The 16711-nt window shown below is 41.8% G+C and overlaps 1 protein-coding gene across 2 annotated transcripts in view; it reads left to right on the forward strand.

Annotated features, from left to right (window-relative positions):
• Positions 1 to 8055, forward strand: part of vps50 (VPS50 EARP/GARPII complex subunit) — a 103701-nt gene extending 95646 nt beyond the window's left edge. For both annotated transcript variants that reach the window (XM_035182776.2, XM_035182777.2), the window contains 3 exons: positions 207 to 328; positions 5754 to 5943; positions 6430 to 8055. In XM_035182776.2, the coding sequence (XP_035038667.1) occupies positions 207 to 328; positions 5754 to 5943; positions 6430 to 6549 (432 nt within the window). In that variant the 3' untranslated portion in view covers positions 6550 to 8055. The remainder of the gene's footprint in view (positions 1 to 206; positions 329 to 5753; positions 5944 to 6429) is intronic.
• Positions 8056 to 16711: the final 8656 nt, after the last annotated feature.

Below are 16711 nucleotides of genomic sequence, written 5' to 3' on the forward strand. Positions count from 1 at the left end.
CCTGTTTGGACCTGTTTGAGGCTTTGTTTTTTAAATGTACTTTATATTATGGTTATGTCTTTGTTATACAAGTTTATTCATCTGTATCAGTACTGGACCTTTATTACATAAAACAATCCCACCTCTTGATCTCTGTGATTTCTCCTGCTTTGTTTTCATATTACTCATGTAATATCTCTCATCTGTTCACTCCTCCATCCCTGCAGGAGTTTGAGGAGTTTAACAAGCGGCTGGGTGATGTTTCCAGACACGTGCGCATCCCGCTGCCTGTGTCCAACGTCCTTTGGGAGCACTGCATCCGTCTGGCCAACAGGACTCTTGTCGAGGGGTAAGAGAGTCATAAAACACCTCCTCGGCTTCAGGGCGATGTGTGCAGCCTGACGTCATTCTGTTTAAGCTTTTTTATACTATGAATTATTGTTAAACCTCCAGTAGAAAAACACTATTTCCTTGTGCACAATGTTTGTCCCCATCAATTTCTTTAGTAAACAGTGACTCAGGAGAGCTGCACAACTAACAAAGTCGTACAGTTTACACCAAAATGTTGAATTGAAATTAGCTTTTGGAAAGTTTCCGGTGTGCAAATAATAGACTGCTACCTAAAGATGGACGACATGACAGCTCCTCAAAAGTGAAGCCAAAGCGGGTCTATTGCCAACTGGTGGCTGGCAGCAGTGTAGGTCACAAACTCTGCCTTGATCAAGTTCGTTGATGGGACATGGACCAGGAAGAAAAAGTAAAAGTAAACGTCAAATACATTTTCAAAGAAGGTTTCTGTCTAAGGTTGTTCTTATCACACCAGATTGACAGCTGAGACTGATTCGCAACTGGTCAAGCATGTGTATCGATGAGACCTCGCTTCTGGGCTCCATCCCTGATCGCTACTGCGCAGACTCTGGCTCTGAATGGCCAAGATGGCAGCGATTGTATCGGGTATATTTCGGCTTCATTTCTGGATAGTTGGAGGAAATGGAAACGTCTCATCCAAATTTATATAAAGTCTATGCTGCAAACACATTATCCATGATATACTTGATGAAAAAGTAATGGTCTATATAACCTGTCTGGTTTATTGACACAGTTATGAACACATCACAGCTTATAAGCAAAAGTCATGTGGACATTTCAAAGGTTTCAGTGGTATTTTGAGGCAGCGGGAGTTGAGATAAGTCTTGTAACTTCACCTGAGCGTGATGGCTTCTCTGTACACGTTGTGGATTTCTGTTTATTCCAGATAAGAGCACTTGAAGCCTAAAAGTCTAGGCTGCACTTCGTCCTTGGTTGATTTTGTCACGCTAGTTTGTAAGCAATATGGCATCGGTTTCTATCTTTGAAAACATGTGCATAACGTAGGCTGAGTCTTGTTGTTGATAAATAACAGCTGCGAAGGTGAAATGTCCTGTAAGCATTCTCACTATGAAAGAACATTTACTGTATTTCCTGCCCACATTTCTTTTCACTGTGGTTTTACAAGGAAATGATGCCTGTTGGCTGCAGCTCCTATAAATGTATTTATTCATAAGTATAGAACTGTATAGAATAGTCAGCTTCTTTACAGCAATGAATACAACTATTATTGATTATATATCGTATAGTAACAGAGGAAAAGGGTTTTGTGTGTATATATATATTTCTCAGCAGATTTTCAAGGTTTATTAAGTTGATATGTAATTTTACTGCTTTTAAAGGAAGAAGGACACAAAACGGCTCAAAAATATGATGAATAACTCTCCTGTTACTGCAGCTAAGTGCAGAACAGACCTGTAGAGCAGTAGTTTTATTTATTAAAACCCATCAGGTGGCTGGAAATGTCTCTTTCTTGCCTCGTTACGACAGCCTTTTCCTGCTTGTTCCTTTACTCTCGGGTTACAGTCATAAATTGTGTTTCTAAACTTGTGTACAGATTCCAAACAACACATTTGATTCATAACATCTTAGTGATTTGAGACCCCCCACCATCACATCTTCACAAAAAAGCCTCCAGATAGTGACCAAGGAGAAATGTGTTATTTTTCTCCTCACATCTTAATTTTTTTCTCTCTGTTTATCTCGCAGTTTCAACATCTGCACCTCGTAAATTAGGAAAAAAAAAAATTCTTTCCAAAGCTTGTTGTCAAGCACTGTGAAGAACAGAGGAAATCACCTAAACTATATCAGAAACCTGGAGACTCAGTTGCCAGGTTTCTTTCGATTTATGTCTCTGGAAAATCATGGAGTTAAGTTCCCCTCAGATCACTTGTGATGCATTTTACCACTTTCTTCCTTGAAAGCAAAGGGATGGGCGACAGACATAGGCTGGTTATAAAGATGGACGGCGTGACACCTCAGCTAAAGTGAAGCCAAATCATCTTGATCACCCTCTAGTGGCCAGTTGCCGTATAGGTTGTAATCCCGCCTCCTCCAGGAGAAAGTTGAAACACGTCATGCATTGCTATATACAGTCTATGTTTTGGGGTTTTTGTTTTATCTTGGTACCTGCATCCCCGCTGTCTCCCTACTGTATATGTGTGAAGTAAGTTTTCTAGACTCTTTGTTCAGTCTGGACGCACAGCAACACTGAGTCACTGGATTGTGACAGTTATCATCAGGTCACACATAATTTATTGAGAACTTGGTTGAAATTGGTTGATATTAACACCACAGTCATCCCTTGATTTGTAAGGGTGAGGGTCAAAGTGTTGGTTTGGTCGTAGGTCGGCACAGAAAATGGTTTCAGTTAAAAAACAAATGCTTGAAGGTGGTTTAGTGCTTGCTAAGTGTTTTAAGACGAGAGAACATTGCACTTTGAGCATAGATGGAAGGCTCGCCCTCCTCTACTGGGAAAAAGGGGAAAGTGTTTACCCCCACACACATTCACAGAGTACTTTTCTTCCCACTGCGAAAGAGAACTTTTGAACCCTTTCCAGTGAAATAATGGCTCATTACGGCTGCAGCCTTTGGCAAATTTAAGCTGCGGCCGCTACTGCTGCTGTTGGCCACCTCTCCAGCTCACCAGGAAGGGGTGGTCATATTTGTTTGTTTGTACTCTGTTATTCAGTTTCTCTGTCCAGCGCTCGTGTTCCTTCAGAGAGTCCTAAAAACGTCTCTGTTAGCATCGTGAGCCGCAGCTCGCACACCACACGGTGACAAGCACAAGAGAATGAGAGAGCAAGGATGACAGAGAGAGGTGAAGAAAACGGGAAAACAGAAGAGAGAGAGAGCTGATGTGTGAGACAGGGAGAGTTTACAGAGCGCAGAGCTGTCTGGATGCTGTGTAATGTAGTGGCGATGTCACGGACAGTGATCACACACTCTCACACATACATCTAACTCACGACACAGTGAAATACAACATACAACAAATGTGAGGACAAAACATATTGACATGGATAAACAATAAATAGAAATACCAAATATGGGTAAGAGTATAAAATAAAAAGTTTGAATATTATTATACATTATAAAGATATATATATAAATAAGCCAAATAAGAATATTAAGAATCCACAAAGTTAGTCTGCTCTATGTGGTAACGTCCACAATTTAATGATTGTAGAACTGATTCATTATATCAACAGTACATTGACTGAAATAAAAAAGTACATTCATATACCTCTTCTCTTTCTATTTCTGTTAATATCACATTTTATATGAATTTTCTTGTCAGATTTTTTGGCATCGTCCCATGAGGATCATTAAACTTTAACACTGACGTACGATGAGCTCAAACACATCATGCAGACGTAAAATAATTCACAGTGGGCTACATAATAATAGATGGACTGCATTCATACAGCGCTTTTTGCATTGGTCAACCACTCAAAGCTGTTTTGTCTCATTCACCCATTGACACACTCATTAATTCACACATTCACACACTGTCCAGGAACCTTCTGGTCATTAATTCAAACCTTTCAAACACGACCTTCGCCTTCATATTCATGATAATTAGGAAATTTAGGACAATTCCTGAGAGGAACTCCAGCTTTAATTAAAGATATCATTGTTGATGAAATATCATCGTTCAGTTCAATTACACTAAGTAAAAGAAGTCTTGAGAGCTAAATGATAAATGTGCACTGGACATTCTCACATTGCACTTAGAATGGAATGAGGTACTTCACTGTGGTCACAACAGATCCAGGTTTGGAGTTTGGCCAGAGAGAGAAGCAGGGATAAAAGTTCTCTGTCGCTACGGTAAAGATCCGTCCATTGGAGAAAAGAGGATGAGGCTGTAAATAGAGGGTGTCGCCTCAAATGTATCTAAAGGACAGTGGTGCACTGACCATCAGCTACAGTGGCCATATACGGCTGTGGATCAGGGGGTAGAGAAGGTCGTCCACTAACCTGAAGGTGTGTTGTTCGATCTCCGGGTCCCCCAGTCAGCAGTCCAGCATTCCAATGCCCCTGACAGCTGTATCGACAGCTTATGAACAGTGTGTGACAGATAAAGTGTTGCACATAGAGACGCTGTATGAATGTGTGTGTGAGTGGCTGACAACAGACTTTTGAGTTAATCAATAATAAATATAAAAAAATATGTAAAGCAGTCAGAAATCTAACTGTCATTCCTTATAAGTATAAGTAATGGAGGTGTTGAGTGCTTCTCGTTAATCGCAGAATGATGTTTGTCTACGAAAGCACAATATATTGGCTCTGACGTCGCTGCAGCCAACAGGAAAGAAATGAAATAGAGAGGAGAGGGGCCGTCCTACACAGGAGTACACTCCTGCTGAGGAGTCGGCCGTCTGCAATAACAAGAGTTGCTCATATAAAAGATTGAAAAGAAAATCCAAAGATGTTTGCCAGTCTCAAGACAATTTTTATGACATCTTTATATATATATATATATATTTTATTGAGCATCAATGATACAAGGTATCCACAAAACAGGAAACAAGAGAAAGTCCAAGAATCAATGCTCAAGGTTTTGTTGTTGTCCCCCCCCCCCATCTCTGGGTGATAGATGCAACAAAAATGGGCAAAAACTAAAAACACACACTAAGGGAAAAATAAGGGGAAATTAAATAAAATAAATTGATAAAAGGGGAAAAATAAAACGTTCTTCCAGTTTAAAAGACTAGACGCCTGGCCAGCAGGGTGCAGAAGGCCATGGAGTGTTTTATATCAGCCCAGAGTTCTTTTTTCCGTGGGATACCAAATAGGGCAGAAAGGGGATGTGGATCTACCACTAGCTTGTAAGCCATTTGGAATGTGACAAATACTTTAGACCAAAAGTTAGTTTATGACGTCTTTAAATCAAAGTTAAGTCACATCTCTGGACCAGTTCAAGAGTGCAGTGAGTGCTGATGAAATCTGTTGTGAAAATCCATCATCAATAACAAGCCTCCTGTCTATTGTGTTGATCTAATATTAGTAGATAGTTTGTTACTATGTATAACATATAAGAGTAATACTTGTTTCAGGGCCCCAGGAAGGTCAGGACCCACTCTGGGCCAGTGGGCGTCAAACAAAAAACCCATTAAGTTTTTACTGACCCTGTAGTTATTACATGGGATCAACTGCTGACCCGTCCCGAGCCCCCCAACCCCTTTCAGTCACACGATTATTTATTTATTTTTTACCTAAATCCCTGTATGTGTTTCAGACTGGCCAAGAATGGTTGGAAGGGATTAATTCAGAGTATTTATTGGATGATTTACAGTGTGAAATGAAGAATTCCCTCCAAGGGACTCATTACTTATCTACACCTGAATGCTTAGGTCAATGCTAATCACCTCTTTTCCCCTTTTCTGTCTCGTCCTCCTCTGCAGCTACGCTAACGTGAAGAAGTGTAGCAACGAGGGCCGCGCCTTAATGCAGCTGGACTTCCAACAGTTCCTCATGAAGCTGGAGAAGCTGACCGACCTGAGACCCATCCCCGACAAAGAGTTTGTGGAGACCTACATCAAGGCTTATTACCTGACGGAGAACGACATGGAGCAGTTTATCAAGAATCACAGGGTGAGCCTTTGTTAGGTTGCTTTCAGGAGGGTCTGTAAGCAGGAACATAGTCAGTTGTCATAGTCAGTCCGAGTCAGTTTCTCTGGACATTTTCTGGAAATTTTCTTATAAAATCTCCGGACACAAATGCCCATGTGAGAATACGTTTGGAAATAGTTCCAAAAGTCACAGCTAATGAGTGGATATGTTGATCATGTACATGATGCTAAACTGGGAAAAAAAAGACACTCACAAATATGTAAACTTAGAAAGAGATTTGAGAATTTTTGGCAATAATGTCAGAGGCTGTTGGTTTCCGTTGCAGAACTTAAACGTCTTATCCTGCCTCCTGCATGCTCTGCCCTGGCACCACCCTTCACCTGAATGTTCCTGTTGTTGTGAACGCTTCCCACTCAGACAATCTCCTGCTGTGTTCTTCATATGTGAAGGGATTGTTACACCAATGCTTCTGCTTTTCTGACCAACTGTGTCGTGTTTTTTGCGCAGGAGTACTCCATGAAGCAGCTCGCCAACTTGGTGAACGTTTGCCTGGGCTCACATATAAACAAGAAAGCTCGTCAGAAACTCCTGGCAGCCATCGACGACATCGACAGACCCAAGAGATAGACTGAGCCGACCCGAAACATATCCACCGACGACCTGCAGAGATGGAACAACAAAGGAACTCCCACAGTGTCGAATGTCTCCTGTTTTTGTACATAAAATGATGTTGAGGTGCGTTCGACGAGTAGTGGAGCTACAGTTTATAGCTCAAATGTTAGCCAGATGCTAACCGATCAGTCTTTATATCGTCTAAAACACAACCAGCCACTTGTTAAACGCACCTCAAGACACAATGGACAGTAATACTAAAAGTGTTGAACACACTCAAGGCATGCTGCAGTTACTCACGTACCATAACGCATGCTCTCACCAGTTCATTTATCAAACAATGCTGCTTCTGAACCTTTCCTGCGAATATAGTCTGTAAACATCACCTTTTATTCCACTTCAGTGACCACGAGCAACAGCTCCTGAGTTTGTTTTTTCAGACGAACATCTACAAATAATGGACCCGACGCCGTAAATGTGAAGTGTGCCGTGAACATGTGGCCGTTAATTTATGGCGTTCCATCTGCTTCTCACCAAGTGTGCTCAGTTTGCTGACACAGCTCCGACATCGAGATTAAAGAAAACAACCAGTGAATATTTATGAGTCACTGAATTTTATCGTCACGTTGATAATGTTTTGCGAGAACATTTTAATGGTTCTACCGCTCTACTGTCTGAATGTGTTCCCTGCTGGAGAGGAAGTAAATCTGTCTCATTGTTCACTTAAATCATTCATTTAAGTTATTCCAGCCCATGTGTTTCTTTGTTTTATTTGTTTAAATCTAATATAATGATGATTCTGAAAATAATATAAATTGCTGTAGTTAGCGTTAACATAGTTAAGAGATTAAAATCAGCTGCACTTGTTTGCGATCTGTCAAATCTGAGGAGGACATGATTTTATCGTCCTGGGGTGAGTTTTAGAAAATCTTTGCAGAGGTGCTCATCTTGGACTCGAGTCTTCAGCCTTCATGCTAAACAGTGAAACTCATATTTTTCATTCCTTTTGTCGGGTAGTGCAGTCAGACTTAGATTATGAGGTAGTGGTTGAATTGTGTCAACTACCAGAGCTTCCCTCCAGGCTTTTTAATGTCCCCTCCAGTCATCTCCATTAGGCTGACCTGACCAGACCTCGCCAAGGGAGCAGGTCCATTTATGTCAAACAGGAAGAAAAAAAAAAAGAATAGAAATGAAGTTCCAGCTTTTGATACAGCCTCATATATATATATATTTTGTGTGCACCTATTCCAAGATGACTATTGTAAATGTGAATGAACGATGTCTGTATTTATTTCTTGCCCTGTGTCTCGTTTATGTTTTTATATGATCACTTCTGGAAGAGCGCCGTCATTCATCGCCTCTGAGTATCTTCTAACGTATCAAGTGAAGCAAATACAAATATCTAAACATTGTCAGAAATACATTTAAGGGTCAACGTGCGCTATAGTCGAAATCTGTAATCAGTGTTAGGGTTATAGGTTGAAGATGATTCTAACATAATAAACACGCTAACGATGAAAACTGACTGGCTGCTCTTTCGCTTGTATCCGGAATAAACGGCATAACCTATAAACTATATCCTTTGAAAGCTTTTAACCTTAACCTTTAAAATCTCTGTGGGAATATATGGTTGTTTCCTTTCAGCTGCACCACTGTCCATCCTTGTGATGCCTTGCTCAGCAGGACGCTGTCAGACTAATTGATGTGACCTCCTGTGTGGTCACAGGCTCTCAGCCTTCCTGTTTAACAAGAGAAAGAAAAGAAGACTCATTAAAACTTGCTGTTTTTTTTTTATATTTAACAATAGTTGTAACTGTTACTTTTTCTTGTTATGTCATTTCTTGGAGATGGAAAAACACCACTGGTCTGAATTTGGTGAATAATGAGTTTCATCTATACCTCGGATGGCATAACAAGCTACTGACTTCCAAGGTAACTTTATTGACCAATGTTTCTCTGAGGTGTTTTGGGTAAGTAGTACAATGAATTAAGTGTTAGAATTATTTAGAAGTAAAAAGTTTTGAATCATCCCGGCCTCGACGTCTTCAAAACATTTCTGAAGCTATTAGATTCATCTGGCTTCATAAATAAGTACAGCTAAGTGTCATCTGCGCCACAGTGGATATGTATGTACTGTTGGGTTCTCTATAGTTTTTAAGGTCTTGACCTTCTATAAAAAAAGCCTTGAGATAATGTATATTATGATTTGGCGCTATACAAATTGAATTGAATTGAATAATTGTGGTGCTATTTGATAATGTTGCCTGAAGGAAGCATACGTAAAAACGAAAAGTATTTGTCCCAGGACAGAACCATGTGGAACTCCATGACTAACGTTTGTGTGCATGGAGGAGTCAATAAGTTGGAATCTATCAGAAGAAATTTACTTAAACCAGCCTAGTGCTGCTCCTTTACATGTTGATACATATGGTGAACGGCCAGATTTTATTGCAGCTGTGCCAAAGGGAAAATATGTTTTTTCTTATATCAAAGATTTGCTCCAATGTAATTTCCAACTGCTTTGAAACGTACTATTTTAGTTAAATCTCCTCAAGCAGTTGATAATGTATCTTATAGCGAGGATTGGAGCTTGTTGAGCCAGACGCTCAGGTTTCATTCTCACTGCTGTTGCAGCAGCTATCGGCACCATGCAGCTCCCCACAATCATCCAGCTGCGGCTCTGTTCCTTCATGGTTCACCATCGATGTGTTTATGCGACTTACTCCCCCCTGGGTTTTGCTGGCTTTGAATGATTCCTCTGGGGAGCAGCACCAGGCAATAACAGAAAAATTCAATTACTCTGTATTCATTTTATTGATATTGCTTAGTCCTGGCTCAGTTTTACAGCTTGTGCCGTCAGACCCAGTATTCAGCCATTCAGCTCTTTTCCTCATCTTTTCCGCGCAGGGATTTCCTCACCCTCCCACCATCAAACACTCTGATTCACGACCCTCCCATCACCACCGTCGATATTTGTGTGCCCAGCTGGATCGCGCCCCTCCCGCCTCCTGTGATGCTGTAGACCAGTGACCCTTTCGGACAAAAGAGCAGACGCTCTTTGCTCCTGTGCGTCTGAACCTCTGCCAAATTTCATCAGCCAAGTCCATAGAAATCACTATCACTGACCTACATGGTGCTAATTCGCATTGACGCAGCCTTCATTCATGTCTGTTCATACATATTTAGCTGAGAACAATTGCTGGCAGAGACTATTAATACTTAGCATGATGATTCATAAGATCGGATTTGACAGTGGGATGGGGGGGGGGACAATCACACTGATTCTGTTACTTGAGAAAGAAATGAGAAGAGGACATTTTGACAGAAATACATTTTCCAAATATATCTTTTGCTCAGTGAAAATGTTGAAAAATTTGTATTTTCCTAGGCATGAATGGGACAGTCTTTAATAATCAACGCTCTTTGAAATCGTGAACTTTGATAGTGATTCAAAATCTCCCCCACCTACTTTTTAACTTACTGCCACAACTTTAAAATATTCAAAGTAGATTGGACTGTTTTCTTTACATATTAAAGGAGAGGTTAATTTTTCTGCCTGTTCCTCTGAGAGCTCAGATACTGTCCATCCCTGATCCCTCACCACAGTGGAGGTTTACATTCTTGGGCTGATTCGAGCAGTCATCAGGTCGACTATAGGAGGTGTGCTGAGTATATGCAGAGATCATCAATCTCGCTACTTGTCCTGACACGTCAGGTTCAACATAACTGATAAGGTAGGTCATGCACAGTGCGTATATGGTTGACCAAAGCACCCCCGTCTCCAATAAGTGACGTCCATATACCACTGAAGTGTTTTACAAGGTATATGATGGTCATGTTTGTTCTGGCTGGGTTACATTGAGAGGCAACATTTCTATTGAACAAAACCAGTTCATAATACAAATTACGTGGCATCTCACGCATACTAACCATAGTAACATGTTCACAGACAGTAATTTAACAGTAATATGTGTACGACAAATTTAACGACAGAAGTACTGATAAACGTTAAAAACTACAGGGAGCAGCCATCTTGGATTTTGAAGTTTGGGGTGGTGAGAATTTCGAATCTTGAGTGGGGGGGGCGTTCCAGTTGCAACTCCTGACTCAGGGGTGGGTAATTCCGAGCTCCGCGGTATAAATGGAATGCGCCATAATTTTACAGCAAGGCTAAAACCCTCAAGAAGCTATAATAAAAACGTACTATCCATGTGATAAATGTCCCATCATGTTTCCTGTCTGTGTCTTGTCTGTTCTCGTTCGGTCTTTGTCTGTGTGTGTCGATGTTCTCCTGCCACTCAACGACACACCTGAGCCACATCATCGAGTCCCCTCCTCGAACCTGAAGCAGTAAAACAGGACGTGACTCCTCCACATCTTCGTACAGGCACAGTGTCAGAAACACTTCAACCAGCCTCTCAGTCTCTGTACTCCCAAGCTCTCTTGCCTCGTCTGTAAGTGCAACCCATTTAAACCAAACGCTTGACACAGTGACCATTACTTCTGCCGTTAAACTCACAAAATTGGATTCAGACCAAATATGCTTCCATATCCTTAATACGATGGAGACCATGTGCTCTGAATGTTAAACTAGAGGCTGAAATCCTTGGAGGAAAAGGCTGAAGAGCTTGTCCTCCACCATCTGGTCATCTGTCACTAATCTGACAGACAGGAGAGCAAATACAACTCAGGAGATTTAGAGAGGGAGAAAACCCTTGGGGTGTCCGGGCAACTGACACACACACACACACACACACACACACACACACACACACACACACACACACACACACACACACACACACACACACACACACACACACACACACACACACACACACACACACCTTTTAATATCAGTGTCTCCCTCCGTAAGTGCAGACAATTGAAAAACTGTAACCTGGGAAGCCGCGCACAGTTTAGTAAAACCCATTCCCTCTCATAATGACAGCCAAGTGTATTCACAGAGCTTTTCATTAAAGCGGTGGTATTGATTTTGCCCTATCACCAAACAAACCTGCGGGGGGGAATGGGGGAGTGTTTCCCTAAAGAGACGGCAGACATGTCTATTACTGCGCTGAGAGAAGAGGGGTTCAGAGATGTGCATGTGGCTCAAAGAGACATTGCTGCCGTTTGTTGCCACGTGCAGATTGGAAAGACGGTTTCTAAAGGAGTAAAAGACGAGAAAATAAATAATATGTGAAGCCACCAAAATAAAATTACATCTGGCCATTTGCGATTAGGGTCTGTGTGATTGAAAATAGTTTGAGATCCTTTTGCAGAATGCAAGAGGGATGAATTACACCTCTACAAGACGTCTCGCTGATCCAACAAACAGTTATTGTGCAGCATTTAATGAATGTAATGCCTGTATTTTTCTCCTCTTTATCAGCGGGCATTACGGATTGAAGCGGCTAATTGGATGTCAAACTCCACTGCATAAACTTTCACGACGGTCCTCCGAGAATCTTGTTCCACCAGCCAGTGCCAATTTTTTGCTTGACTTGGAATGGGCGGTAACAAATGTCGTGCGCGCGGTGGTAAACACAAGCAGGGCAGGGAAACCGCTCAAGAAACATTAGGTGTCTGTTCACAGCAGACAGAATAAGGTGGGAGGGGGCGGGGGACTGTCTCCAAGAGAAAAAATAAAGTAAAAGAAATGAAAGCTCAAACAGGAGAATTCTTTTTTTACTGTGTTTTGTTTTCGGGCAAAAGAATAAATCTGGAGATTCTCAGAACATTCTCCAGAGACGCTGTGGGTGTGATTTGAGAACACAGCAGGGGATCCTCCGCAGGACTCAGTGCAAGCGAGTGGGTGTGGTTGATGTGTGGTTGACCTTTCTTTCATGGGACAGATGCAAAAATGAGCAAAAAACAACAACAAATATCTCAGACATGCGCGTAAAAAAATACACAAGATGTCCAGATGCTGTCCGATGTCATGATAAACATTTGTGTACGAATGCGATGAATCAAGGCTTTAATTCCAGGTCACGACATATAATATATAATCCAGTACGTCTCATCAGCAACACTTTCATGCTCTTCTCGAAAATACATTCAAACAAAAGCAGAGAGTCGATTTCCTCATTATTGTGGAGTGGCTATTGATTTTTTTTTTCTCTTCTTCTTCTCTTCTGGATTTATATTCTGGTGTAAATTATGGGGATGGTGCATCTTAGACAAAGGTTTATTTTACCACAGGGACGCTCATTGCTCAACAAACAAACAAACTCAAGAGAAGCATAAAGAGTGTGCAGCCACAGATAGGTCAGACTGGATCTTCAGACCCTGAGCTGCACATATGAAAACGATGCAGCTCTTAGCAGCTTTATAATGGTGCCAGTTGCTTTACATCAGTGACATTGTGTGTTGTTGTTCCCTCGTTTTCATGTATTTCATATATTGGTTCGAAATAGCATCAGTGCCCCAAGGCCAAATAAAAAAAAAAGCCTGTTCATTGGATTTTAATATTTTTTTTGCAAAGGCATAATTTCACAATCCTGATAACAAATAACTCATATCCACTGATCCATATTCACGTACAGTAGAGGAGAGGGTGAATTACACTAACAGGCAGATTATTCAAATTACTAAACAAACAAATTGATCATGAGGGATAATTCCACGTGATTTCATGGGTCTCAGCCTCTCGTGTCGTCTCCTCCAACTCGACAAACAGAGATGACTTTCAAGCAGTACCACGGATAACAGATGAGAGCGTCTCTGGAATTCATCAGTTACAGTATCTCCCAAATCTAATTGTGTTTGAGGTTTATTCATGACCTCGCTACATGCAAATATCTCTGATGAGTGTGTGTCTGAACTCAGACGTGTGATCGCTTGGAGAACAATAAAGGAGCCGAGCTTTTTTTTGCACTTTCCTCTTTATTCAAATGTTGACCGATGTCTTCGGATCTCCTCTCAAAGTCATTTTATGAGGAGAATTAAACACACAATACGGGTCAATATTTAACAGTATTAACATTCTACAGGACTGGGTGTATTCATCATAATGCAGACAAACGATCTGCCCTGTGCGATTAAAAAACATGTTTGACCTTAAGGAGGAAACGGCAGGACTCACCATTATTGCATGTTTAAATTAGACTCAAGCGAGCACTGCATGTACCCATCAATCCCGAGCTCGACAAAGACACAAGAAGAATATTGATCCACATACTGGAAAGTCATCATATTTTGCCTTTCGGGTAACACTGACATGATAGGAAGCGACATAAAGGTGTTGTGGTCTCTATTCTGACTGTTTGATCCTCCCTATGGATCCTACTCGCTGGTGCATGTGAAGCTGGGGAGCATCAAAACATCTATTATCTAGACAGATTATCATCAGAGGCTTGCGGGAGGAGCTGGAGGCAATTCCATCCCACATTAGGAGAGAGGCGAGGTTCCCCACTGACAGGTTGTCAGCCAATTACAGGGCCGACTTGCAATAGCCGTTTTTATACATGAACTCCGGAGAATGTCAGGGCCCAATAGACCTTTCACATAAGAACAACGCAGCAGGAGATTCTCCGTTCAGATGCGTTTGAAACAACACAGATCTCCAGAGCGTTCAGGTGAGGGGCGGCGCAGCATGCAGAGGCAGGATGTAAAGTATTAATTCCGCTGTGGAGATCAGGTGTTTTTTATTCACAGCACATCAACACTCGGCCCTTAGCATCCAAAAACTCTCTTGACATTTTCATCGGTTTCTTCTAAGTGTACGGCATCGCTTTTTCATCTAAGATATTTGTAATATTTAATGTTTTATTCAGTTTTGCTTCTGTGGCACATTCGAAATGTCATCAGCACACCCACCTGCTCGCTGTGAATCCTCCCGAGGATCTCCTGCTGGTTTCTCACATGGCCTCAATCGGACTTTATCCTGGGGAGACTGGCAGGAGAAACTCCGAAGAAAGTCCGTGTCAGGAGAAGATCTGGAGTTCAGTGCATGTCTGAAAGCAGGAGAGAAAAAAAAAAGGTCACATTCACACCTCCAGACAATTTAAAGTCTCCAATTGACCTTACCCCAGTCTGAATGTCTTTGGGCTGTGGGAGGAAGCTGGAGTAAGCAGACATGGGGAGAATATACAAACTGCACACAAAAAGATCCTGGGTGAATCAGCATTAGAAGCAGGATCCTTCAGGCTGTGAGGCGACAGCGCAACAATGCCACCCAACATCCAAGCAGTAACCCAGACATAATTACTGTATTTAAATGTTATTAAATGGCAAAATTATAAAAGCAAGCAGCATGTATGGGGTTAAGAGACCTGCTCACATTCTCTGTCTCTAGTAGAAAGCATGTCACTACCACCATTACCATTTAGATCAATATCACACACACCAATTTGTCCACCAAGGCTGCTCCACACTGCTTATTTAAGTAAGATAATCTGTGTACTGTACCTTCCATTTCAATCAGTGGGTTATCGCAAGGCCCAACATGCTCCTCCTGGCTCTCCCTGTGTCTCATTATTCAGAGGAGAGCTGTGGCCTACAGATCAGGGAGTTTGAGGGAGTCGCAGTCAAGGCAATGGCTAACCTCAATGCATGACACCTTTTTTTTATTGGCAATTACACACCGTCTTTCCCTGGCTCCTACACTGACAGCGTGTACGTGTGTGTATTAAGGCGATTTAAAAAAGGGACAGAAATACACCAACCATATTATATACTAGCAGATGATTCTATAAGAGCAATATATTACACGTGTAATATATGGTGCACACACCACTGTGAATTATAATGGGTTCAATGTCTTACACTTACACCTGCCTTGAACACCAGCCTCTTTTATGAGGCATTCATATTGTTTTTGATTTTGATGTTGGTAATTCTGAGGCTTTAGGTGTGATCTCAGCGAGTGAGGCTTACACGCAGGCGGAGCTCAGCGCTGGCTCACTGGGCTCTGACAGGTTTTTAAGGCTCTCCTCCTGGATACAGCGAGGACGACAGGAAGTGCAGACAGAGCTGCTCCACATAAATCATCCCATCCAATCCCACCTGGGCCTCAGCCAGGACATTTGCATATTCAGATGAACCACTGAATTAAGGTGAGGTTTGTGATGTGAAGTCACCAAAGCGGATGCATTATGCATCGGTCCTGTGCATGTGCTTGAATTCATCATTATAATATTTGAAAAATAATGTAATTTATTGTTAAACATTTGCACTGGTGGAAGCCTTTGTTACCTTTGAAATACAAAGGGCACAGAAAAAAACGTTTGGTTTAGCGTCTTAGCTCCGTCTCTGCTTCTCTCTCCACCTTCCTCTTGCTGTGCGTCAGGGTCTCTGTTAGCACATTGTTTGTATGCACACAACCAATCCCACTATTTAGGCAACACATAAGAGAAGGATTTCATGAATGCAAAGAATATCGAATCCTGCCTCTGCCCTGTTTGCTTCAACTGAACAGAATCCTGCCTCTAGTGTGCGTTCTAATGCCTCAGGATGCTCTGGTCATTCATGGCCCCCTCTCATTTCTAAAGGCCGTGTGTTGTTGCTTACATGCATGACTCTTCCTGATGTTAATCTTCCACTTCAGCAGACATCTATAGACCTAGGGAGTGAGACAGATTGCTATCTGGGTTTGATTTCCACAATGTGGGTGGAAAGTGGCTGGCTGTGCCCTCCTGACCTGCTGCAGGTTTGGTTTTATGCTAAATCAATTAAAGGACCTGTCTTGGTATAAATGCACATGTATTCATTGGCAGTGGAACATGAGCATCTAAAAACGTTTTCAGACATGACCTGCGGGTAAAATCGGGAGAATTGGCTACGGAGGTTACCCAGAATCCAAATCCTCCGCATTATTCAGACGAGAGGTGGAGCAGCCGGGTGCAGCAGGCAGAGGCAGGAAGTGGCGTGTTAACTCCGCTGCGGAGATCACATGATTTTCTTGACAACATACAGACATAGTCGTCAGCTGTTATCACCACAAACTCTCTTGACATCTTCTACGTGTGTCACCACCTTTACACTGGGAGATATTTTTTTTCTTTTTGTAGAACCAGAGTTCAGTGCATGTCTGAAAGCAGCTATAGCTACACATCGGAGTCCTATGTTTTGATGCCTTTTTTGAGTATGGGAGGTTTAACCCAAGTTAAAAGATGGGTTTGGACTATATTCAATTGAGTCTCTCAGCGTGACCACAGAGTAGATAATAAATACA

This window comes from Hippoglossus stenolepis, chromosome 17 (assembly GCF_022539355.2).
Source record: "Hippoglossus stenolepis isolate QCI-W04-F060 chromosome 17, HSTE1.2, whole genome shotgun sequence".
Taxonomy (NCBI): Eukaryota; Metazoa; Chordata; class Actinopteri; order Pleuronectiformes; family Pleuronectidae; genus Hippoglossus; species Hippoglossus stenolepis.